Source organism: Nilaparvata lugens, chromosome 6 (genome assembly GCF_014356525.2).
Source record: "Nilaparvata lugens isolate BPH chromosome 6, ASM1435652v1, whole genome shotgun sequence".
Taxonomy (NCBI): domain Eukaryota; kingdom Metazoa; phylum Arthropoda; class Insecta; order Hemiptera; family Delphacidae; genus Nilaparvata; species Nilaparvata lugens.
This window is the reverse complement of record NC_052509.1, coordinates 21,368,254-21,395,217: the sequence shown is the minus strand read 5'-3', so window position 1 is coordinate 21,395,217 and position 26,964 is coordinate 21,368,254. Positions and strand designations below refer to the sequence as shown.

The 26,964-nt window shown below is 34.4% G+C and overlaps 1 protein-coding gene across 2 annotated transcripts in view; it reads right to left on the bottom strand.

The window, feature by feature from the left end:
• Window positions 1-4,330: 4,330 nt before the first annotated feature.
• Window positions 4,331-26,964, bottom strand: part of LOC111052918 — a 158,739-nt gene continuing 136,105 nt past the window's right edge. Inside the window, exons 5-8 of one of the 2 annotated variants that reach the window (XM_039430381.1) lie at window positions 25,619-25,829; window positions 17,893-18,001; window positions 10,766-10,803; window positions 4,331-9,252 (exon numbers count right to left, since the gene is read on the bottom strand). In XM_039430381.1, coding sequence (XP_039286315.1) covers window positions 8,753-9,252; window positions 10,766-10,803; window positions 17,893-18,001; window positions 25,619-25,820 — 849 coding nt within the window. In that variant the 5' untranslated portion in view covers window positions 25,821-25,829 and the 3' untranslated portion in view covers window positions 4,331-8,752. The remainder of the gene's footprint in view (window positions 9,253-10,765; window positions 10,804-17,892; window positions 18,002-25,618; window positions 25,830-26,964) is intronic. The other variant, XM_039430382.1, reaches the window with a different exon arrangement.

The following is a 26,964-nucleotide window of genomic DNA, read 5'->3' as shown; positions in this document are numbered from 1 at the left end:
GGATATTGGGGATGATATTATACATTCAATTCTGACATTGAATTGGAAATTTGAGAAAGTTGCAATTTTACATGATTTGTCAACTTGTTTTACACAAACTATACATTAAGCTAGCTGATGGCTTAGGCCATGCCTAAGAATTTTTTATTGTGTTACTTTTGAATTACTTGGATGGAACTTGTATTTATGGTATTGCATTCGATTTGATTGATATTGTATGCTTGAGCTGAACAATAAAATTATTTATCTATTGATCTAAGTGTAAATAAAAGGCATTTATCTATAGTGAGGTCCACGTTATAATGACAGTATTTGATCAACTTTGGTTTTGCTATCCTTGTCTGTCATTCAACAAAGCCGGTGGTACTATCATTTTCTAGGTCCACAACGATGCCAATTATGTTCTTGACAGTGCAGAAATATAATCAATTATTAATGCAGAGAATCGACATAGCTATTCTTCTATCTTTATCCACTGCCATTATAACGTGGACCTCACTATAGGCCTATCCATCTATCCACAGGTTAACCTTAACAAGAGTGAAAAAATTAGTAAATTTATGAATTATTATCTGTTATAAGTCACTCCTGGAGTCTTCTTTGAACTTCTGTTTGTACATCTAAATGCACAACAGGTTACCATTTTATCAAAACTTTCATTTTTTAAAATTAAAAATCAATTAAATGAACACATTAGCACAGATTTCAATGCTATGACTGCAGTGCAAGTGCAATGTTTTGGTGAAACCAAGATGGCCGAAAGATGCGCAGGCCAGAATGTGCTGAGACAGCCAAACTCTGTTTTGCCACAGAGAAGAAATTCCTCCTACTTTGTGGTTTTGCCCACACTTTTGCCTACTTTGTGGTTTTACCGTGGTTTTGCCTACTCCACGATTCTCCTTGAGTGCCACCTTTGTTTCTCAAAAAAACTATATCGACACTTGAACATATTTCGATATATCGACATTGGAGAAGAAAGTCGATATTGAGTCCAATTCTTATATCAAGAGTAGATTACAGCATCGACACTTTTGCTTCGAGTCGACTACGAAAAACTATACCGCGGTAAAGTTTGAAATGGAGCAGCCTGAGGCCCAGTTGCACAAAAGCCTGTTATATTTCAATCGTGGTCAATTCTACAAGAACTAATCAGAAAAGTCGTCTCTTCTGGAAGGCCTTCTTTAGAGAAGAAGATACGCCCGGTTTCAAAAAAGCCGGTTAAATTTTAATTGTGATTAATTTCAGGATAACCAATCAGAGTTGCCGTCTTTTCTAAAAGACCTCTGATTAGTTCTCGTGAAATTAAGAATTAATCCATTGGAATTACTTATTTTTGAATAGGATTTCTATTTTTCTATTATTTTAAAAATAAATTGGAGTAGAATATCTACCAAATAACTTAATCTCTGTTGTTTTGAAATTCAGATTGTTGTGTCACAGCTTCTCAAATTAGCCGCCATTTCAGGTTTGTATAAAAATAAAAATCAGATCTCAGTTATGAAAGCAAATTTTTGAATCAGATTATGAAAAAATATATTCCTTTGATTAATTTGACATTAAATTAATTATTTTATCAAGGAAATGATTCTATTAGATTAAATTTAATGGGATGAATTGAGTAACAGCTGTGTACAGTCAGTGGCAAAATGGAGAGACTTGGCAACGTTTTTCTCCTATAGTGAGGTCCACGTTATAATGACAGTATTTGTTCAACTTTGGTTTTGCTATCCTTGTCTATCATTCGACAAAGCCGGTGGTAATATCCTTTTCTAGGTCCACAACGATGCCAATTATGTTTTTGACAGTGTAGAAATATAATTAATTAATGCAGAGAATCGACATCGCTATTCTCCTATCTTTATCCACTGCTATAATAAGGTGGACCTCACTATATCTTTCTTCACTGCCATTATAACGTGGACCTCACTATAGTACCCTGGCGCAAAAATCCGCCATCTTGTTAGGAAGTTCCGCATTGTAATAGTATTGATGGGAGGTTCGGATCACTTTACTGATCTGGATCAATTATTGTTCTTGTTCACTGCCGCGAGCCAATCAGAAAACTATGATAATAATAACTTAGTTTGGCTTTTTTTTTGTTAGGGAGTCCCTCTGACAGTAGTCTCCACTCTCCACCACGCTCGAATGTATAAATTCAAGCCATCAAAAGAAAATTAAAAAAAGAAGATTAAAGTACTGTTCAAAAGGAAATAAACCATTCAACAGCTAACAATGAAACCACTCGTAATATTTATCCATATCAGTGATTGAATATCATTGCTACCGCTCAACGTTTTGTTTTTAGGCCTAAGTATCAATTTTTATATAAAAACAATAATTTATTGAAGTTGCTTTCCATGGCGAAACACTATATAATAACTTTGTTGAAGTTCTGACACTGTGTTACTTGTAAATATTTGAAAAAAACACTTACTTTTGTTGGAGTATTGAGGAATGCATTTCACTCCAATGCAATCTTAATAATTTATTGATTATAGATGCTAGATGATACAAGTCACAATATAATAGACCATGTAATTTTCTCATGTGCTCATCTTTCAAAATGAAGTTGTTATTGTTCATAAAAAAGGTTGTAACCTATTGCTGAAATTAATATTTCCCAGGAAAAATAGTTCCTACTACGCCAACCTATTCATTTCTAAAAAGGTTTTATCTAAAATATCTGTACCGTAAGTATTTCAAAAACGTTTTAATATGGATGAAATACTTTCTCCAATTTTTTCGATTCTTATGGTTCTTTTTTTGGTTGATTTCAGTTAAATAAAAAACTATAGTTCTTTATAAGGTATAGTGAATAATTCTTTATTCTTAACAGAGAGTCCTGTTATCTGTAATAAATTTTACGTTTTACATGATTTGATTCTTGATAAAAACTGGTTTCCATTTTTTTGATCAGATTTTAATTTATTATACAGTCAAACCTCTCTACCAACGAACCTCCACTTAACAAGATCCTCTACACAACGGATTTTTACCTGGTCCCATGACATTTTAGAGTTTTTGCTGCTTATTTGCCTCTATTTAGCGAATTTTGGTCCTCTCAACAACAAAGTTTTCTCTTGACTTCAACATACAAAGTGTAGTGTGTATAGGAAGCAGACGGTCATTTTCAAGGAATTCTTTAGTTTCAGCAGAAAGGTCAATAGACTAAAAATAATGGTAATTCAGGTAGGAAGAAGGAAGAAGATAGAGTGGTAGACAGTCAATAGAGGGTGAAACACATGTCGGGAAATGAATGCAAGTTACTGGAAATTGAATTCCAAGAGCTTTCAAGTTGAAATAGAATTAATATTTTATCCAATTCCCTTTAATATTCTTATTAGTTCATAAAATGTTTCATCATCATTTTCCCATGTCATTTGGGGTGGGCTCTCCGTATCAATTTGCGCCATTCTTCTCTGTCTTTTGTCGATGGGTTCATTATTGTAGACCAGGCAGGTGAACGACTGGACTTTTTTCCCATTCTTGCTTTTGTCACACATTTCAATTTTTTGAACTGACTATGATGATGATGACTGTGACGAACATGAGGAGAAGAATCCGTCAGATCAAGGAGTTCTAGAGGCTTTCAAAATTATCAGGCAAGGATTAAAACTGAAAAATAGTGTACCAGACATGTCCGACTGTTCGAATAAATGTGAGTCATTTATCAAACATGATGTTTTATTCAAATGCAAAATTCAACCGATATTACTCACATTTCAAATATAAAACAAAAAAATAGTAAATTTGGATTATTATAGTATTTATTGTGAAGATATTGACAAAATAACCGTATTTTGCGTTTCATCTAATAGTAGTGTAAAAAGTTGAAAAATATTGCTACAGAATATGTACTTCGATTAAACTCTACAAATAGAACAAATCAAGCTTTCTAGAAATAAATTGGTGAGTTTACTCACTTATTACGTTCTACGAATATTCAAAAAGCATGTTTTTCTATCGACAGCATGAATTTTCAAATTTCCATATTAATATTGGCCTAATAGGTACCCTACCTACCTTCGCGATGATATGCTTTATGTACCATATTCATTCATTTACCGCTGTGATACGATATTATAAGATCCATAGGATCGTGGCAGTTTTCTTGACAGAACATCTCAATAACGAATACCTCTCAGCAGCGAATTTTTTCTCGGGATAATGGACTTCGTTATATAGAGGTTCGACTGTAATTGCTGATAAATGATTAATTACCAAAAAAGATCAATTAACGAGCTATTTGATGGAACAGGAGGAGGAAGATAGGCCTAGTGCCCCTAATAATGGTTCAGGAATAATAAGAAATTTCAATACACAAAATATATTTTTTTCGTCTTAATATTACAGGAGCAACAATAAAATCTTGAAAAACTATTCTCTGAAATTATTTCTAGAATAATACACAAATTTACAAATAGTTTACTATACAGAAATACATACAATAGTTTCAAAATTCAAATAATGAACTATTCTATTTTCAACAAAATTGTTCAGTCTCTTTGCTATTGAAACAATGATAAATGCCTCAATTGATTGACTCTTTTATACTGTACATGAAATTCATTACATTACAATGCACATGATAAAGGTGAAAGTATAAAAATTGTAAATTATAGAGACAAAATTAGAAAAACAACCCATCACAAATAATATTATAAGAAAGAGCTTGATGAAAGATCTTCAACTACTAGGTACTTCAATTTTTATGTGTAAGGCCTATATTTCTTGTTGAATGAAAAATAATTCTGTAAAATGATTTCATCTTTTCATTGCTTTGAGTTTCAATAATAATCATCATTATGGCACAATAGATGCTTCAGTTATATAGGATCACATGCAAAACCTAATATTGATTCATTTCTTATGTACCTAATTTGAGATAAATGGTCAAATTTCAAGCTAGTAAAATTTATCTAAATCAAATACAGCAATGGCAAGGAAACTTTTTTTAAAGGTCCACTCTACATTATATTGAAAGCGCAGAAGCAATAACTTTTAGATGTATTAAGAATTCCGATTTATAGATAAAAACAAAATGTTGGACGAAGATTAGTGGAGAAACCATCCAACTAATGCCATTGCATATCATGGTATTGTCCTTAAAAATAATTCTCAATTGAAATATTTGTCAGACATAATCAACACAAAAGTAGTAATCATATGATCATAACACATTTACAAAATTGTTCTATTCCGATTTAAAATACAACTACTCCTTTATTTTACAAGACAAGTAATTGATAAGACTTGAAACATAAACATTTATATAAATTTATTTTAAATTTCAATTGAGATTTATCATACAAGTCACTATCCAGTTATCAGTATCAGTTATCTATAGTGAGGTCCACGTTATAATGGCAGTGGATAAAGATAAGAGAACAGCGTTGTCGATTCTCTGCCTTAATTAATTATATTTCTGCATTGTCAAAAACAGATTTGGCATCGTTGCGGAGCTAGAAAAGGATAGTACTACCTGCTTTGTCGAATGATAGACAAGGATAGCAACATCAAAGTTAATCAAATACTGTCATTATAACGTGTACCTCACTATAGTTATCAGTATCCAGTGATATCATATAAAAAATGGGAAAATTCAAGTTACACAGTTCAAACCCGATTGATTGACATTGATCAGCTTCAAACTCATCTATATTCAGTTACACTTTTGAGGTCCTGCCTTGCCCGAGGTTAGTAGATGAATGGAACTTGAGAGAAAACAAGATGGGAAAATAATATTTTTTTATAATTATCAAAATAGGCTATTATTTAAAATATTATTTTGAAAGATAAAATCCATCTACACAGATTGACTCAGGGTAATTGAACCACAAATTAGTATTATAATTACCTTGAATTAACTTATCTGGAGAATTAAAAAAATCGAACCAAGAGAATCTTCAATGAACAGTACAACTTATAAATTTCTCTCTGGTAACAACCATGATTGAAAAAGTATAATGGAGGAAGTAAATGGAAGAAAAGAAAGAATAAAGAAATACAGGATATTTTACTATCTGGATCTGAAGACTATGTTTTGAAATCAAAATTAGTACAATCAAAGTTAAATTCGAAACTGATCTAATTCAATAAAAAAATTATAAACACCATTTTCCTACTGAAAATACATAGCCTACCGGTAGCCATTACAAATAGAAGAAATTTTTCATCTATATTCTCATCAGTTCAATAAAATTGACACTGAAGACAGATTTTTATGAATCTTTTGTGAAAATATATTTTTTTGTTCTGAATTACGGTAATTCACAAAACACCTGCAAACAGAAACAAATCACTTTTTTAAAAATAGGGTTTGATTGAAGCAGATTTCTACATTTTGATGAACATAACGTTTTAGAGTGAAATAATAAGGTATCAATCATAAAGCATGAGATCAAACATTTATGAAATCTGCATGTTGAATAATTACTACGGTATTTATATTCGTATCTAGTGAACCAGGGGAGAAAAACAGGTCTAAGGGCAGACAAAACATGCACCAAAATGTCTGCCTTTTCCAAAATTAAGTGTAATAGAAACTTTTTCATGTAGTGTACGTACATCCCACGTTTGTGTATCTTCCCACAAAAAAACTTCTCCTTTAATATTGAAATTGACAATCTTCAAAGCACTCAATGATATGTTAATAGATGTTTGTCTAACAATTTCAAACTGTTAATTTTACAACTTGGAAGCTCAGTTTGGTTCTAATTTTGTACATAGTACAAAAAGGGAGAAATCATAAAAATAGATATATTGATTTTTCAGGAAACGAGGAGTATTTCATTTTTAATTCAATTATTCACTTATATTTTTGAGATGATTCGAAATTAACTTCTTTATAGAATGTATTCCACAATCAAGTGTAACTTCTTGGAATTGAATCCAGTCCCAGAAATTTAAGAAGTTTACAGTATTCTCATAACAGTGAAATGCTTTTTAAGTAAGTACGTTATTGAACACTTATGATGATGATGATGATGATAATAATAATAAAATTACTGTAATGAACATTTGAATTATTGGGGTGAAATCGAAATACCTAAGGTGGCTAGTTCCATTTGGATTGTGTTTTATTATTAAAAAATATAGTTTCAATAATTTTTGAATTTCATAACGTGATACATGAATCGCCACTTCAGAAGAATATTCAATTAGCAATTGACATGAATAACACCATCATAGTCATGAAAAATTCACGAATTTCACAAAATATACTACTTATTTCTAGTTGACACGCACAAAATATATATACAAAATCTATTAACATATATTTATTAATAAATATTAAATATCTCTATCAACTATAATATAATAAGAGAGCACAGCCTTCTTTCTGATTGAAACCCTTTTAATAACATAAGGGAAGATTTTAGTTTCTATGACGGAGACTTTTCATGATTGATGTACGAGGGTAATTTTTACAACCTCCAATCACATATCATAAAACACAGACAAGGGGTAGGAGGGCGAATTTCGTAGAGCTGAACAGCTTGTCATCCCCACCAAACAGCTGTGATCGGTGCGGCCAGATCGTCAATATTGATGTTGAGTTATAAACCCATAAACATGACCGCCTCTCTTGGCTCTCTTTGAAGAGGGTTTTGGTAGGCTGGTTCACTGGTATGACAAATTACTCAACCTTCATGGCAATTATTTTGAAGAATAATCATAAGTGTAAGTAACTTTCGGTGAAAAAATTATTCTTGTATATACATTCTATGGCTAATCGGAGATTGAAATGGAAATGATCCTCATATTTACTCTTTACTAAGTTATTACTCTTTTGAGCATACGTAGTTGGAAGGACCAATTACAGATAGCAGGGATGACAACGATAGATACCAGTACTACGTAATACAGTAATACAGTAATAACGTGCGGTATTGTATTATCATGGATATGGCTTCTAATGTGATGACCGCCTTCTTCCATAATCATCCTTTGAACTTATAGTAAAACCTCAACTAACCGTCACCAGTCAGTCGATTAAACTTTTCAATTATCCATTAATTAACACTTTACAGGCGGAAGTTACAGTTACAGTTTCTATGATTATGGCTTTATATAGACTATGATTACTCTTTGAACAAAGTTGTAAGAAAAAGTTACAATTTATTTTAGGAACAAAGCCGTATATCTTCAAACATGATAAAATGAAATGGTTAAACCATATTATTATTTGTGAAGAACGGGGTTACAGTAAGTTTTTTGCCCCAATGCAGATTTATTAAAAATCGAGGTACCGGTTCCGGTTGTTACACCTTCAATCTGTATCAATCTCTGTTAAACAGTAAAAAAGCTTATTTTTGTATGTTCTGAACTGAAGTTTACTAGAGATTAATAATGGTGTAACAGCAAAAACCGGTATTTTGATTTTTAATAAATCTGTGGTTGCAATAATATCTATGTAGTATTTTCATTCAGTATGGATAACTACCTCAATATCACCTTCAATTCACAACTAACTTACTCAGAAAACAAAAATTATTTAAAAATAGTTGGAAGGAACAATGATTACAGTGTTTTCATGATGACGGAATGACAAAATGTTGAGGAATTCCACCCTTATTTGAAAATGTTTACAGTTTCAGTAGCAGACAATACATAATACCTCTTCAACCCAGTAACCCCTTTAAACATAGTTGAAAGGAACGGTTACAAAGTCGGTGATGAACAGAGAGGAGCTTATTTACACTAATGTTACTAGAACAATAATGACCCTTCAAACGCAGTTGAGGCACCTTCAAACATAGTCGGAAGGAACGGTTACAGTTTCGGTGATGGCGGCGAGGCGTGGGGCGGTGGTGCGGGGACGGGGCGGGGGCACTTGCACCATCTCCCACGTCTGCGCGGGGACCTCGTAGGTGCGGTCGGACGCCGACAGGTCCGAGTAGTAGGCGCTGCTCGGTGCCGAGGACGCCGGGTCGTCGCCGGTGTAGGCGGTGTTCTGGTAGGCCGGTCGGTCCAGCTCGGCGTAAAGCGCCTCCTCGACGGCCGTGTACGCCTCGTCCAGGGTGTAGTGGTTGGCGACCGGTGCAATCGCCGGCACGATCGCCGCCGGTCGCACCGGTGCACTGCGCCCGCTCATCCACGACCACACTCCGCTGCTTGCCCGCCGCTGCTCCCCGTCACTGCTTCTCATCTGGAAGGCGGCCGATTTCGAGCGATCCCCCCTTGCACCACTGTCTTCATCCCCACTACCACTCGTCCTCCGTCTTCTTCTCCTTCCAAGGCACCAAATATCTGCAGCATCAATCCATTACATATTAGCACACTATAGATTGCGTTTTTGAAGAATTTAACTATCCAACCAAACATTTGTCTCATTTAGCAAATCAAATTTGATTTTTATAAATGTATATAAATGACTCGTATAAATAATATTTTCATTCTATTTGCAATAGAAATGATATAATAGGCCTACAAATAAATAATTATTACAATGTATGGCACTACCGGCAAGAACCACTTGTGCGCCGGCAGTGAGTTCGAACAACTAGTTAAGTTATATGATAAACATGTCAACAGAAAAAGGAAAATAGAGCTTATTAAACACTGCCGTACTAAAATAAAAATGATTTAGATTTTGAAAATGTATCCCTTAAGCTAATCCACGTAGTTAAGTTTCAATATAGAATGCTTAGAGCTTCCAAGTACTGAATCAGATTTCTGTTTCAATCTAGATTCCCACATATCAGACTATGGTATCAGAGTACATGTGCAGTACAGTGAAAATATCATTTCAATATGTTCTAATGAGACTATTCCCACTCAGGCCGGCTGAGTAAGTATGAATAGTCTCATTAGAACACATGAAAATTATATTTTCACTACACCGGACACGTTGACGCAATGATATGTGGGAATCCACCCTAAACTTGATTCAGTAGGTACTTGGGAGCTCTAACCATTTTGTATTGAAACTTAGCTACGATTGTATCCTACGTTTAATTACTAGAAAGCTCAAATTATCCAATCTTGAAATTTTTCTCATTTCAACAACATAAGCTTGAGTTTTAACTCTCAAAAATAATATCATATTCCAAACGGTACCTACATGAAAATGTCTAATAATAATCGAATCTTGAATTTGTCTCATTTCAACAACGTGTAGATTGATATTTCCATACACATAATTCGATACAAACGTCTAAAATTATTCAATCATTAAATTTGTCTAATTTTAGTAAAATTATTTGTATCTCTAAAAATAAAATTTGACACTATACTTGAAAGTTCAAATTGTGATTCAACTATGAAAATTGTTTCATTTTAGATTGTTTTGTTTCCATAGGTTGAATCTTGAAATCTGAATTCGATACTTGGAGGCTCTAACTATTGAAAAATGAAATTTGTCTCATTCAAGTAACAACTTTCAAACGAACATTTTATCCTGAATATTTCCAACAAGGAATTTGATCCAGTACTTGAAAGCATGATTAGACGATTATAAGATTGAGATTATGTTATTAGATTTGTTTCCTCATTATCAATTCCAAATATTTCTCATAGCCTATAGAGAAATATCAATAATGATTTATTGATTCATCACAAATTTTGCTACAGAAATATTTCATCTCACATTCTGAGTAAGTACATACTCCGGTGTTGCCATCACTTATTTGCTTAAACCTGATTCGAAATATTTGTAGTTCAATTATATGTGAAACTAACTAACAATGATCAATAAAAATAATTTGAAAAAATCTCATTAAAATTACTCAAATTCTTGCTGGGAAAAAAAGTTTGAACTTACTGTCTGGTGAAGGTTGTGCACCTCGATCTGAGGGTCTGCTGAAAAATAGAAAAAACATAATGTATGAGTAAATTATGAAAGTAATAAAGAATTTCAATAAAATGATAATTTATTGAACTGTAGCCTTTCTTAAAGAAATCATGAATTAAGTTTCGTTAATCCTTTACTATTAAACGAGCAATTTATGTTTATATGTTTATATATTATCATTCTGTATGTGACCGGATCTCGAAAACGGCTCTAACGAAATTTGGAATAAAGTATGTTTATGATATGAAAATTCGATTGCACTAGGTCTCAACCCTGGGATAACTCGCTGAAGGACATTAGAAGGATAAATACGTCATTGGAAAAACAGCTGGAAATTTTGTCGTCTGTCGATACCGTACTGGAAGTGAGTGAGTGAGTGCATTTATGGGTTATTCCTCACGAAAATAATAATCTAGCAATAAAAAAAATTTTTGTTTATTTTTATTTTTTATAAAAAACGTGTTTACTCCAGAAAGTCTAAAATAGTAACTAAATGCTGATTGTGTAGAATAGTACATAATGTATTAACAAATATTGTGGCAAACGGAATATATTATTATAAATAGAATTCATAGTATATCTATTTGTAATTCATGATGTGTTTGTTTTTTGAAGTATGAATGAATTGTTTTTTAATGAGTGATAGTAGCTTAACCTAGATTTTGATCTGGACTGTAGTATAAATTTGACAGTTTTGGGCATAAGCCTGATGTGCCTTCTTATATAACTGTAAAAATAATTGTACGTGACTAAATGAATGGATAAATGAATAAATATAAATTATGAATATGTTATAATTTCATCTTTCGTTACAAATTTTTTATGCTTTTGTACTCCAAAGCAAAGCTCGATCCCCCGATATTGCAATGTTACTAGTCACTAATTTCAAACTGATGAGGTTTAATCAGGCTTTGATCATAGTCATAGATGAAAAGGCTTTGATGATCTGATAGATGCGATATCAGGCTGTTACAAGATGATTGTAATATTTTGAACATACTCCCCGACTGTGTTAGATATACGAAGCATGAGCAATATTATATTATTCTAGAATTGAGTTCATCATGAGTATCAGCAGTAATTTAGAAACAAATACTTATATGTAAATAAATTAGGAAGTCTTTCTGTATTTTGTATTAGGATAATATTCTTGAAGTGTAAAAATCTCTTTATTCAAATATCAATTCCATTAGTACCTAGCCAATTGCAAATTAATAAAAAATTGAACTTGAACGTTTTACAGTAGAAACATAACCTATTTTTTGGACATTTTATTAATTTATCAAAATCTGGGAATGGGATAGATTTGGGCCAAGCCTGTTGTTCCTTCCTAATCATATTTATATGATTTGTGATTCTGTCCACGAATAGTAGATGAATAAATAATAATTGACCGAGCGAAGTGAGGTCTAAAGTTATAGTTCTGGGGTAACCAAACACCTTTTTAAAAAGAAAACTTTATTTTCAAACACATAATTATAAAATATACATCGAAAAAGAGAGAAGTGCTCTCGGTGAAGTTTGGCAGTAGACTGACTAAAAGTACTATGATCGAGCATTACAATGGAATACAGCGTCAGCAATAATATTAGGTGTTACCAGATGTAACTCCTCCCCCCTAAGAGTGAAGCTGCCCTCAGCTTCAAAGAAATAAAAAACATATATTATATTTAAGTATTATAAACTAAGTACATGGTAGTCTGGGGCATATTTGTTCTGGTTCATGCTGTACAGTATCATTTTCAACTTCAGATTTACAACTCATTAAGTTACAAAGTTTGTGCCAGATAAACAGCCGTTTGAGAAATATTATAACAATCAATAAAATTACAGTAAAAATAAGCAATAGAATAATACATAGGTTTCGATTATCGGTCAGAGGTAACTCATCTAGAACATCAAGTTTTTGAAAATTTATATTAGCAATATGTACTTGATCAAAGTTGAGGTTGGATAGTCGTTTTTTTTCTACAAATTCAGTTGGAAGTACAATTTCGTTTTCCCAAAATATATTTGGTTTGTAGTAACCAATCAGTGTTTCTGAGCTATTAATTTTCAACAATTGCGTTTTCTTATTAAGAAAAAGAGTAATATTCTTGTTCACATCAGTATTCAGAACCATACATGTACTAAAATTAAATAATATAAAACTATCAACTATTTCTACGTATTTTATGAAAGAATCTCCGTCTTTCAAAACTACCTTACTACATCCGTCTAGATTCCTATCATTTAATAATTGCTCAATACATTTATCATTAAGTTCGCTTACTTCACTACAATAATAATCATCATAAATGAGTTCACAATTTCCAGAAAATAATTTGTCATTTCGAAGAACAAAAGAAGGATGTGCAATAGTTGTTAAAATTTCGTTACCGACAATGACAGGATAAGACAATAGAAAAAACGTTTCATAAACAGTTGACAATAGCGGTACGTCCACAAAATATGAAATATGGTCTTTAAATATTCCACAATGTACTTTGCTTAGTTTCCATAACACACTAATTTTATTTGAAATAAAGCTGACATTTGAGTTTTTTTGTAGGAGAAAAAGATCATCATGAGAAATAATAGAAGAATGCAGTATTTTCAATTTACAAAATTCGAGACTAGTTACAATGTCAGATATTTTATTATTCAGAAGCAGGAGCGAGTCGAATAACAAAGAGGATTGCTGATTCATTTCCATTCGGTTGGATTCATTGAACAAAGAATTAAAGTAATTGCTGATTTTTAGATTATTCGCTCTGATTACTTTCATCTCATTATTGAATTCGTTAATTAATTTCTGATTTACAGCAAATTGCTTGTCTACATTGTTACTAAGATGATATTCATTAGATTGGACTGTTCTGTAACATTGTTTTCAATTTCTCAAATGCATTTACATATTCTGTATTATTAATATCGATCTTTACATCCTTTTTCAATGCCTGAGTCAGAGGTTTTGCGATTTTTGCATAGTTCTGTATCATTTTCCTATAGTAGCCTGTTAACCCTAAGAATTGTTTGATTTGTTTTTCGGTTTTAGGTATTTTAAAATCCTTTATGGCCTGCAATTTGGCTGGGTTGGGTTGAATACCGCGTTCTGAAACAATGTGGCCAAGGTATAACAATTCTCTTTTGAAAAATTCGGTTTTGTCAAGCTGTATTTTGAGATTGTGATTTTGTAGTTTCTTGAAAACAGATTTTAAATGTTTCAAATGTTCTTCCAAATTGTCAGAGAATACTATTATATCATCCATATATACTAATACATTCGGCATTTTAGCAAACAATATATTCATATTTCTTTGAAAGAATGGGGGTGCATTTTTCAGCCCGAAAGGGAGCCTAAGAAACTCGTAGTGACCATCTTCCGTTGAAAAAGCAGTTTTAGGAACAGATTCTGGGTCCATTTCGATTTGATGGAAACCTGAGTACAAATCTATTGTGGAGAAATAAGTGGCTCTCCCAATTTTACCGAAAAGATCTTCAATGTTTGGTAAAGGATATTTATCAGCTATCGTCTTGTCATTAAGTTTCCTGTAGTCTATCACCATTCTTATTTTCTTTTTTCCTGAAGCATCTAGTTTTTTTGGAACAACCCATATTGGGGAATTGTATGGAGAGTTGGAGGGTTGAATGATTTTATTTTGCAGCAGTTTATCAATTTCGATTTGTACGTCTTTCTTGAATATTTGTGGGTACCTATAGTTTCGTGTGTACACAGGATTGTCATCTACAGTATTGATCTTATGTTTTAATAAGTTTGTTGAACCAAGAGGAATATTATCAAGCTTTATTATCGCAGGGAATTTGATAATTAAATCGTATATCTCTCTTTTTTCTTCGTCATTCATGTGGTCAGTTCGTAAAGTTTCATGGATCAATTTCTTTATCAATGCAAAATTTTCAGGACGTGTGGTCATTGAGTCATTATGCGAGTCAAGAATCGTTTCTACTTCCTCAATTTCCATGGGTTCAGGACTGATGGTCATGAGTTCATGAGAGAAAGCTATACAAGTACATTCACCATTAACAATATCAACTATACCTTCTTCAATACAATAGTTAGAATTATTTATAGGTTTAAGTAATCCCTGTCCTACAGTGGGAATAGACCTAACTGGGATAGTTATTACATTAAATCCAGGTTTCAATTCAATTTGTTTTCTACTAGAATTAATTACAGATAATAACGGTTTTGATACGTTGCCATAATCTAACGTATTAGTCTCATAATTTACATGGGCCTTGAGTTGTTGCATTGTTTCATTACCTAAAAGAATATCGTACCTGTCGGAAAAATCATATATATACATCTTAATTCTAGAAAGATTCGGAAATAATGTGGATGGACCAAAAAATATATACTCATGTCCACCACTTGTACCAGCCGGGGTTTTTACAACAAATTTTTCCTTATATCTAGTTACAGTTGGCGGTACAATTGCAGGATGTACATAATTCATCATCGATCCAGTGTCAACAAGCCATTTTCTGTTTACATCATCGACAAAATAGGGTAGCGATTTATCAATAATATTCAATTCAAGCTCTATGGGGGGGTTTCCGCCGGATTTGGGCCACACCCTAAAAAATGATCTGCCATTTCATTCACAGCTGATGTTAGATTGTTGAGTTGCGATTGCAACAATTGAATACGAGACGATGCATTTACTTGATTGATATCATCATTTGATTCATCGAGATAGTGAAGATCCTGGAAAGGATTGTTTCTTGCCGAATTGTTAGCATTTCTATTAGTAGAAGCAGTACGCATGGAGACAGTATTCTGCGAGTCCCAGTTGTGAGACTGTTGAATGTTTCGTGCTCCGTTTGAAAAGTTACGAGAATTGTTATTGAAAGATTTCGGTTGGAAATTTTGAAATTGCGACTGCTGAAAAGTAGAGGTAGAGGGAACTACACTTTGTTGGAAATTAGAATGTTGAGGCTGTTGAAAATGGATTTGATGAGGTTGTTGGAACCGATTCAGAGTAGTGAAGGGTTGCTGGAACCGATTCTGATTGAAGTGTTGCTGGCGGAAATTCCGAGGAGAGAATTGTCGGAATTGATTGAACACTGGTTGTGGTTGAAAGAAATTCCGCGGTTGGAACTGAGAATTGATTTGCTTTTCACTCACTGCACTTTTGTCACTTACGGGCTCTGCACATTTTAATTGTTTCAAAACAATGCTACAATCACTGCGCAGGGTATCGCGGGCGTCGTCCAAGTTCTTGAGTTTGTATACCTGAAGATGAGCTCCGAGTGTTGGATGAACACCGTGAATGAGCGTGCGGACAAGAGTTGTATCGAGTTGTTCGAGAAGATTTTTCAGGAGATCCCCGGTTACACCATCAAGCTTATAGCGGGTCACCACTCTGGTGCGTTTTTCACTGAGTCTTTGTAGGAAGTCGAGGGGGTGTTCGTATTGGAATGATTTCATTACAGCAATTTCGGCTATTAGGTCAGGGACCGTGCGTTTATCAGAGAAGCTTTTCGTTAAAAGTTCAATAAGTTCAGCTAAGTTGGAACACTCGCAATTTTGTACAACATCATCTGCAGCACCTTCCAAACTGTGGAGGGCGGCAGTAAATAACAGCCAATGATTTTCTTCGCGTTGTGATTGTTCAATTTTATCGTTACAATACAGATTGAAAATGTCTTGGAGAGATTTGATAAATTTTGGAATTTTATTGGAAGTTCCATCGAATTTTGGAATATAGTCCAGCAAATATTTCGGGATAGATTTGGTTGACATGATCACAGGGTCTAATTTTGACGGTCGAATGAGTGTAGAAGATGAAGTGAAGAAAATGTTCGCATCTGTACTTACAGTTGATGGTAGTTTTACTTCCGTCTCAAATTTGTGGAAGGAGTCTTCGTTGTCTGCCAGGTTGAACTTCGAAGGTCGCAGGTGTGGTACGCAGAGAACTTGTCTTGAAGGGTTCACCTCACTCACTGGTTTTCCGGATTTTTCACGAAGTCGAAATTAAAGATCGCGAATCGAAAAAAACTTGTTGTTAAATGAACAACCTCGAAAAAACGTAAGGAAGGTAGTTCGGGCGCCAGTTATAGTTCTGGGGTAACCAAACACCTTTTTAAAAAGAAAACTTTATTTTCAAACACATAATTATAAAATATACATCGAAAAAGAGAGAAGTGCTCTCGGTGAAGTTTGGCAGTAGACTGACTAAAAGTACTATGATCGAGCATTACAATGGAATACAGCGTCAGCAATAATATTAGGTGTTACCAGATGTAACTTAAGATTCAAGTCGACGGTTTGGCATTTCTCTTAATGTTTAAATGTTTTTATGTTTATATGTTGCGCATTTACGGCGAAACGCGGTAATAGATTTTCATGAAATTTGACAGGTATGTTCCTTTTTAAATTGCGCGTCGACGTATATACAAGGTTTTTGAAAATTTTGCATCTCAAGGATAATATAAAGGAAAAAGGAGCCTCCTTGATACGCCAATATTAGAGTAAAAATCAGACTATAGAATTATTCATCATAAATCAGCTGACAAGTGATTACACAGATGTGTGGAGAAGCCAGTCTATTGCTGTATTTCCATAAGGTCTATAGTTTCAATCAGGTACTTGTGGATGAGAATACTGCATGAGGTCTACTGTTCACAGAACTACTAGTAAATGAATAAATAAAGTAGACATCTAGAGTGAATGAAACTAATTGTAAAGTTTATCAAATACCGGTACTATTCAAGATACGAATTTATACTGCTTGCTCAATATTTAATTTGAAAAATCTGGATCGTAAGAGATCGTAAGAGATGTGCAAATCAAGAACTTTCATGTGCTGAATTCTCATGTATTTTTTATTTTTTAGGTTGCTACTGAAGATAATTTCTTAACTATCAAATTATTAACGTCCGAAGAAGTTTTACAGATTCGAGTTTTGAATGTGTGTTTAAATAAGATTATGGGTTGACCTTATTGTAATAGTTTCATTCTATTCATAGTCAGAAGAAAAGTCAGAAGACGTTCTACATAGGCCTGAGGCCTGCTACTCTATTCTCAACCAAAAGTATTGTAAGTTGGCCATATTAATTAGTAGTAGGCTGGTATGTAATTCATATCTTACCTCCTACAATTGAGTAGTGTGACCATAATAATAGCTCCCAACAGAGCGGATAACAATGATACAATGACCAGAGTCAGAGTCCACGAGAGCGTGCTATCTATTTCTGCTTCTGAAACAAAATTACACTTGAATTATAAGCAAATTGCAGCCTCCATAGGAAGTTATAGTGGATGATTAAAATTTGAATTGTTTACAATAATTGAATAAAGCACTACAAAAATGAAATTAATGGCACAATAATTTGATTGCAATGTAATATATTTGTATGTCTCAATTAAATTTCTGTCGAATATCAATTTAACTTAATTCGTTTTTCTAGGAGAAACTGCATTTTTGAGGAATTATGATCCATTCCACAGTACTACCGTACGGTATAGTTTTGAAATTTATGAATAGGCTAATTCTTTCTAGAATGGCTAGTCAAGTTAATCTGAACCGTTTTCTCAGCAGAGAATCATAAAAGATTTCTCATAATATTCTTTATTTGGTGAAATACACAGTATAAATCCATCGCTGGAAAATTTGATACATCGGTCATTAGTGAGTTTTCACAAACTAATGAACATATAATATTATATTATAATATTCTGATTCTAATTGACCGAGCGAAGTGAGGTCTAAGATTCAAGTCGACGGTTTGGCATTTCTCTTTTTTAATTTAATTTAATTTAATTTGTTTATACATGTCATAGGCCATCACAAGAAAAGCATGGACAATTGTCATACAAAAATCAGTCAATAAAAACATAACTTAATCTAGCAATACTAGTTCTTATTTCTAAACAATGCATTATATTAAGATGACAAAAGTAACTATGACTATGATGCACACTATTATAGATACCAGTTACACAAAAAACAAACATTTATAGATAAAAAATAGAATAGTAGAGTACGGTACTAAAATATAGTCAGTCTATCAGCCTCTTTCACATAGTAATTAATCTTGAAAATGTTGAAAGGAAGGCCTAGGATTTAATTTATGAGTGCCTGCCAACTATACGGACACTCCTCAATCAACCAGTCCTTAGTCATTCTTTTGAACAGGCCAAGTGATTGAGCCTCCTTTAACCGGGTTGGCTTATAAGCAAAAATAGCCAGGTTGTAAATATAAAGAGCAGGAACTGTCATGATTCTTGATGACTTGAAAATGGACCGACAAGAAAATCTATGGGGCTTCCCAAATATGATCCTAACAGTTCTCTTCTGGGCTTTGAAAACCATCAGTGCATCTCTTGAAGCACCCCAAAGCAGTATGCCATATGAGAGTAGTGACTCAAAATACCCATGGTAGGCAGCAATCACAGCATCTCTTGCCAGAACCCCAGATAATCTTGAGATAATGAAGGCTGCTGAATTGAGTTTTTTTATCAGTGATTCCACATGAACTGACCATGCCAAATTCCGGTCGACAGTCACTCCCAGGAACCCTGCCGAGGTAGAGGGCTGAACCTCCTCACCATCAATATCAAACTGAAAAGAGCCCAGCTGTGATCGCTGTATCTGGAATTCAATAAATGAGGTTTTCTTAATGTTTACCTCCAACAAGTTTGCCTTGCACCACTGAGCCACCTCACTAAGCACAGAGTCTGCAGTCAGCTGAAGTTCATCACTATTCCTAGCTGTTATTAGGAAATTTGAATCATCAGCAAAGAGAACTGATTTGGCATGATGTACATTTGCAGGGAGGTCATTAATGTAAATCAGAAACAGAAGGGGGCCCAAAATTGATCCCTGTGGGACCCCTCTCCCAACAGGACGAAGTTCAGACCTGAATTTACCATTAATGACAACACCATTATCGCCCTCTATTTCAACCATCTGGTTTCTGTTACTAAGATAAGACTCAATCATCGACAAGAAATTACCTCTAATTCCATAGTAATGAAGCTTCCTTAGGAGAATGCTGTGGTTCAGGCTGTCAAATGCCTTCTTCATATCAACGAAAAACCCCATGCCCTTAACACCCTGATCCAATGATGAATAGATATCACTGATGAAACTCTCCAATGCATCTACGGTTGACATTCCAGCTCTAAAACCATATTGACACTCACTTAAAAGATTGTTATTCAGGAAGTGAGCCAGCAAGGGGTCATATATTGCTCTCTCCCATACCTTGGACAAAGAGGTCAAGTTAGCTATAGGTCGGTATTTATCCACTTCCTTCCGAGAGCCTTTTTTGAAAATTGGCTTTAGCTTAGATACCTTGAAGCAGGCGGGGAATGACCCAGAAGCACATGATCTGTTCAGAAGCTGAGTGACAGGACCACTGACACAATGGAAAAACTCATTTAGTATTTTTGAAGGAATTCCATCAGACCCACTGGACATTTTCATTTTTAGCTTCTTAGCAATGGATACAACCTCTTGCTCAGACCAAGTTGGCATCTCAGAGACAGCAGCATTACCAGGGTTAGAATTTACAAGTAAATCACAAAAAGAAGGACCGTCAAAAACCCCCAAACTGAGCCTATTATTCGATGAAACCACCCCAGCAAAGTAGTCATTGAATACTTCAGCAACTTCACAAAGTGATCCTACTGGGAGGCCATCAATCACAATTGGATACTCAGTACTCACCCTGATGGGAGTTTCCTTCCTGATTAGATTCCATACAGCCTTAGATTTGATGTCAGCAGAAGCTATCAGTCTCTTAATGTTTAAATGTTTTTATGTTTGTATGTTGCGCATTTACGGCGAAGCGCGGTAATAGATTTTCATGAAATTTGACAGGTATGTTCCTTTTTTAATTGCGCGTCGACGTATATACAAGGTTTTTGGAGATTTTGCATTTCAAGGATAATATAAAAGGAAGAGAAGCCTCCTTCATACGCCAATATTAGAGTAAAAATCAGACTATAGAATTATTCATCATAAATCAACTGACAAGCCAGTCTATAGCTGTATTTCCATAAGGCCTATAGTTTCAATCAGGTACTTGTGGATGAGAATACTGCGTGAGGTCTACTGTTCACAGAACTACTAGTATTTAAGATTTCATCATTCATTATAATTATCATAATAATGATTGATAATATTGTCAAACATTTGTTGGTGTTGTTACTGAACAAAAGCCATGTCCATTAAGAGTGTATAAAATCTGAGAAAACGTTTACTCAGATTGTTTTATTGTGTGACCAAAATAATGTTCAGATTAATTTTTTTGTTTTCGTTTTTTTAAAAACACTTTGCATTGAGAATAATTTTTAGATAACGAGCAATTAAGAACTAGAATTTAGATCAAATGCTAATAAAGGAGTACCTATATACTAAACTTGCAAAACGTTCTACATTTTCTATGTACTAGCACTATCATTGTAAAATATGTTCGGTATTAAATGTTTCGAAAATTACAAATTATTTTATAAAGCTGTTGTAATATTCCCTATACGGAAAAGTCCTATCTAATTCTAATGATAAATTTGATTATTCATCAAATATAGCTCCACTGAATAGTTTCGAAATGTCTCAAATAGATGTATGTAGAATTGAATGGGCGATTGCTGATTGTTGGCTATGTTGTACTCACAGAGGTGTGGTGCCGGCCGTGGAACTGAAGGTGTGAGAGCGAGGCTCTCTAATTTAATTATAATATAATTTCTACCATATTCATCTAAGATTTGGCCTGGCTTACAGTGGGAAGGCAAGTAAATTAATTCAAAACCATGTTTTTCACGATTTTCTCAAAAATAAATTGACCGATTTTTTCAAATTCATACCCTGTATAGTTATTTATCAGCTCTATCAACTGGCATGAGTCTTCTTTCTGGGAAACTAATGGTGGGTCCACCCCATCCTTGAGAAATAAACTTAGTAACCTCCTTCTAGTGCATGAGGTAGGTAGGTAGGTAGTGCAGTTCATAAAAAGAACACATAGTAGAGTTATTTCATCTGTAGAACAGCTGTTTCGACGACTTTAAAAAAATGACGACTAAAAAAAAATCATCGAATTTCACAGTTTACACAAAGGAAAAAGTACTCTGAAAACAATTATATACTCTATACACATATACAGAAGTCTGATCGTAGTTTCAAATATGAGCAAGGAAAGTTGTGTGAGTGTACCACACCAGATTTTATGTATTAGTTTTAGTAATTTATATTAAGAAGAATATAAATTTCACCGATTTAATTTTCCATAGCCACAACACTAGAATTAGAAATCTGAATTTTCTTCTCGTTCCCAGAATGAACACAGCTTTTGGTCAGAGATCTGTACAATATTTAGGTCCTAGAATTTACAATAAAATCCCGCAGATCGCAAAGGACGAAATAAATATAAATAGATTTAAAAGAGCAGTACGGAATTGGTTATATGATACTGGCATTTACCAGACCGAGGAGCTCATTGTAAATAGGATATAGAATGAACTACTGTCTTCTTTTTATTCTACCTTTATTAACTAACAAACCTTTATAGCTAAAACTACTAATTACATTTTTTATACATGTTTTAGAAAAGAATATTATGATCACCTCGGCACATATTATTATAGTGGGGTATCATAATTGGAACCAAGTTTAGTATTAGCAATTTTGTATTTATAATATAACAACTATGTATATGTTTTGTCAATAAACTCCTCTGGTTGAAATTCATTGGCAATCAGAGAAATTATTATTATTATTACATGTCCATCATTTTCTGAAGACAATATTAGTAGGTTATTCACCCAAGAATGTCTGCGAATCTGGTTGCTGGACAAATTCCTATATCACATTTACATAATTGTGCGTTTTGCAGCATTCCGAAAACATCTTCAAAAATCTTGCGCCATGAATCTTGTGGAGCCGAGCCATACAATACCTACCAGATTGTTACCGGAGACAGGAAAACAATACAGAGTTTGGGGGGTGCAGGAATCCAAGTATCGATGTAGATAGACAGATTGAGAGGGAGAAATAAGGCAGAAAGAGAGAGAAATGTGAGAGACTTGGAGAAGACAGTCGCCCACAAAGATCCGACACTTTATGTGGGCCCAACCGTCTTTGCCGTGGTCCTTTCTTCTGCTTTAACACGCTAACACACTTCACAATGGGCTACTAATTCGGTAAAAAATCACCGTTCAACTCTTTCTCGATTCTTTCTCTACCTTGAAAACAAAAGGAACATATGTCGGGTCCTGACCGGACATAATACTAGCCACCCTGTTATCAGTTCCCAATAAACTTATTGGTAGGTGGTTACAAGTATCTGTGTGAGAACGGCTTCACTGATTCACAGATAAACATCTCGAAAATTCAACCTTTTTCAAGTCTCATATCCGCTGCCGCTCTCTATCCCACGTCAATATTACACTTTATCAGCATTCCTTATGAATAACACTTACTCTCCTCATTCAATCAATGCTGACAGTTTAAAGTGGATCTTACTACCACTACTGAAGATTTTTCAATGTGGTAATCTCGTGCCTTCACCGTTACTCGAAACAGATGAGATATGCATGACAGATAAATCCAGACTTAGCCTACTTGTTTTAGAACACCATTGAACCAAATGACCATAGAAAAACGATATACTATATAACAATTTATAGCTTATCTGTAATAGGACAATTACACTTTTCGAAAGTTCCTTACCAGAGAATAATCCTTCATGAGTAACATGCAAGGATGCAAGACATAATAATATATTGTTCCAGTTCTAGTGTAGATTGTTGAGTTGAAGAATTGTTAAGTTTTTAGAATATTGATATATCATCTATAATTTATCGCAAGTTATGTGAATCACAGATTGAATAAGAAAATAAGAGATGAGTTTCGCAAATTCAGAAAAATATTATTCAGGCAGTGATATTGGAACAAAACTTTTCTACTTTTCCACCTTTTGATATTCTCTTAGTATGGAAGTTATTCTTTACAGACAACATAAACATACTTTATCATGATTCGGTGCACAAAATCTCAACATATAAAATTACAAGCCGAGTAATGTATGTGATATTTGACTTGAAGACAAGTTGAACGCTGAACTTACGAGTCCAATTTTGTGCCAATATTTCTCTAACAAGTTGTGGAAATTGGCTGAGGAATCATCTTTCGCGGGCGAGCAATAACTTAGATGTGAGACCAAGCTCACATTCTCACTATAGGTAGGCAAACAACGTGCTTTAATGAGGATCCCCGCTGGCTGTATGGCTGAATAACATACTATACCCATGTAAATACTCAACACTCTCGGCAATGGACGATCACACACGGCAGAAAAGGTGTTTCTGAGAGAGAAAAAGACAGAAAAAGTTAGAGAGAAAGAAAGAGAGAGTGAGCAAGAAAGGAAGAGAGAGAGATAGATGGAGAGAGAGAGAAAGAGAGAGAAACATTGAGAAAGAGTGAGAGAGAGGACTGAGAGAAGTTTATGACGTCGATGAAGCCTTGAATAAAGGGAAGATCTATTTAATACTTGCCGCCGTCACATATACCCCTCATTTTTCACACATGAGCAAGCTTTCCGAAGAAAAGCCGTGCGGCTGGCAGTGTTGATGTCATTTCGAAAAGATCGGCACACAGGTGGTCGTTAGTACAGTACCGCCCGGCGCAACAAATAATCGAACACACACATAGATGAAAGAGAAAGAAGGAAAAGTTGTGGTGAGAGACGCCAAAAAAAGGCGCCAAAAAGAAAACGTCTGCTCTGCTATCGTCCTTGTCTGTGAGTGAGTGTGTTCAAAGTATAACGATATACAGACATTTCATAACTGTATACCACAGTGTTCGAAGTATATGATGAGAGGGACTTGGCTTGGTGAAGTTCTCAGTTCTCACACAAAATATTTAGTCTCTTGTAATATGAGTTATCAAATTAAATTTTCAGGTCACTGCCGACTGAGTGAGATGCGAGCTATTTTATCATAATCGATCTCCCGCTAATACTATATGCTGCCTTTCTCCTGCCTGCAGATTTTTTGGAACTGACACTCAATGACCTGTAAGAAGTAGTGATGGATGATATTTGCTGCGAGAGATAGGTCCAAGTCCCTCTTTCTCATGTAATTTGCTCTTTCCATATGAAATGTATTTGATACCTATCTCGACAAATAAATTCCGTGTTCACCACTAAAATATTAAAGTTAATCAGTCAACCACATTTTAACTTGAAACATCACGTTTGCAATAAATTTAATGAAGTACTTCTCATTGACTATACATTATAACACTTTCAAGTTTCTTGAGAGCCGAGCCAACAATTGATTAGTTAATATCATGATAATATTCAGCCTCCTCAAGGTTTGATTGAGGTAAGTTCTACGATAATTCACGAGATGATGATAACTTCTAAAAATAGAAAAAATAACATCAGTGATGGACTGGAGAGCTTTTGTCATTTTCTTTGGGGATGAAATTTGGTCACCTTTCGCTAACTTTAGAGAATCAAGTCGATAGGTGCGTCCCGTTACAAGTTCATTACATATATCTATGACTATTAATATTATAAGGAGCATGTCAGAAATCTAGTCAGTGGAGCATTCAGCCCGTTTTCAGTAGTGCAAACGTCTCATTGGTTTTACTCGATTTCTCAAGCAATTTTCTATAAATTCTAAAGATTTTAAGCTAAACTTTCTATTCACATGAGCAATGTTGAAGACATTTTCAATTTCAGTTCTATGTCCAGTAGTTATGTTTTTCCTTTTTTAGTTCGCTATCTATTTGTCTATTTGTATACTGTATGCTCATTTTCGTGATAAAAGAAATTTGAATTTCGGAACTTTATAATTTTGTTATTTACCCAGTGGAGCATCGAGTCTGGGCGGGGGTGGCAACTGGAGGCGGGCCCAGGTGCAGAGGTCGCAGGTGGTGAGGCCGTCGGCGGGAACATGGTCCTCGAGGTAGGGGGGTCGCGGGGGCGGCGGCGGGAAGTTCGTTGGGGGCGGACCGGGACCCACCCCCTCCTCCCAATCGTCCACCTCCCACAAATCGTTCTCCCCCATCACAACCACCTGAGCAACAAAACACAACCATCAATAAAATTATTTATATGTAAAATAATCAAATTATATTGAAGATAATAATTATAAGGTCAAAGACAATGTTCGATTAGAATCTAATGTATATTAAGAATCTCACAGCTTATATTCCAGATAATCAAAATTTTATTCAAGGACGATGAATAAGACTTTATTTTCAATGTACCTCATCTTGCTTCAAATATTCTCAAATATATTTTTTGAACAAGGAAATATAGATTACTATTGAAGAATCGTACATTTTGAGCATTGAAATGATAAGCTACTGTTTGTAAAGGCTACACGATATTTCCATAGGATCAGCTGAAGAGCTTCAGTTCTCCAGCTTATGTGCATTTCTAGTCTTATATTACAGTTTAAGCCTTTTCCTATTGATACTTTAAATGGATCTCAATATTCGTACAATGCTGATTAATGTAGTAGTACTGCATTCATATGCAAGTACAACAAACTCAACTATAGTACGAGAAATACTAAATAGTGAGATTCAGACTGTTAGCATTGGTTGAACAGTGAGCATAGATGTCATATAGAGGGATTTCTGACGGTTTGAAGTGGATTTCACTTACAGAAGAGATACACACACATGGAAATGAGTTGGCCTAAAGCAGGCAGACGTGCCAGAACAAAGCACAGAGCCATGTCGGTGGCAAATAAAACATTCATTCAACTCGTGATCAGATAAACGCAAGCCCTTCTCTCATTATAATTTGCTAGATTAGTGAGAGCCGATCAGATAGTGAGAGCATCCTTGACTTGAGCTGTTTAACTTATAGCCAAACATTAATTCAAGTTGAACAGAGGAGCGGGCAGCGGGCAGCGGGCAGCTGTATTCATATGTTCTTCTCAATGTGCAAATAGAAGAGAGAAGAATATGCAGAAAGAAAGAAAATGTTCCTCCTTCTTATTCTTCTCTCTTTGATTCCCGTCAGACTTGCGAGTACTTTGCCGATATATGTAACTGAGAGAATGTAAATTTCTACATCACAACGCTTGCACTAACTTGTCAAGAACGCAACTGTATAATATATGCCTTGCTTGATCTTGATGGGATTTAAATGTGCCTGACACGTAGCGATGAAGTGTTTGCAGTATTAAGTTGAAGTTG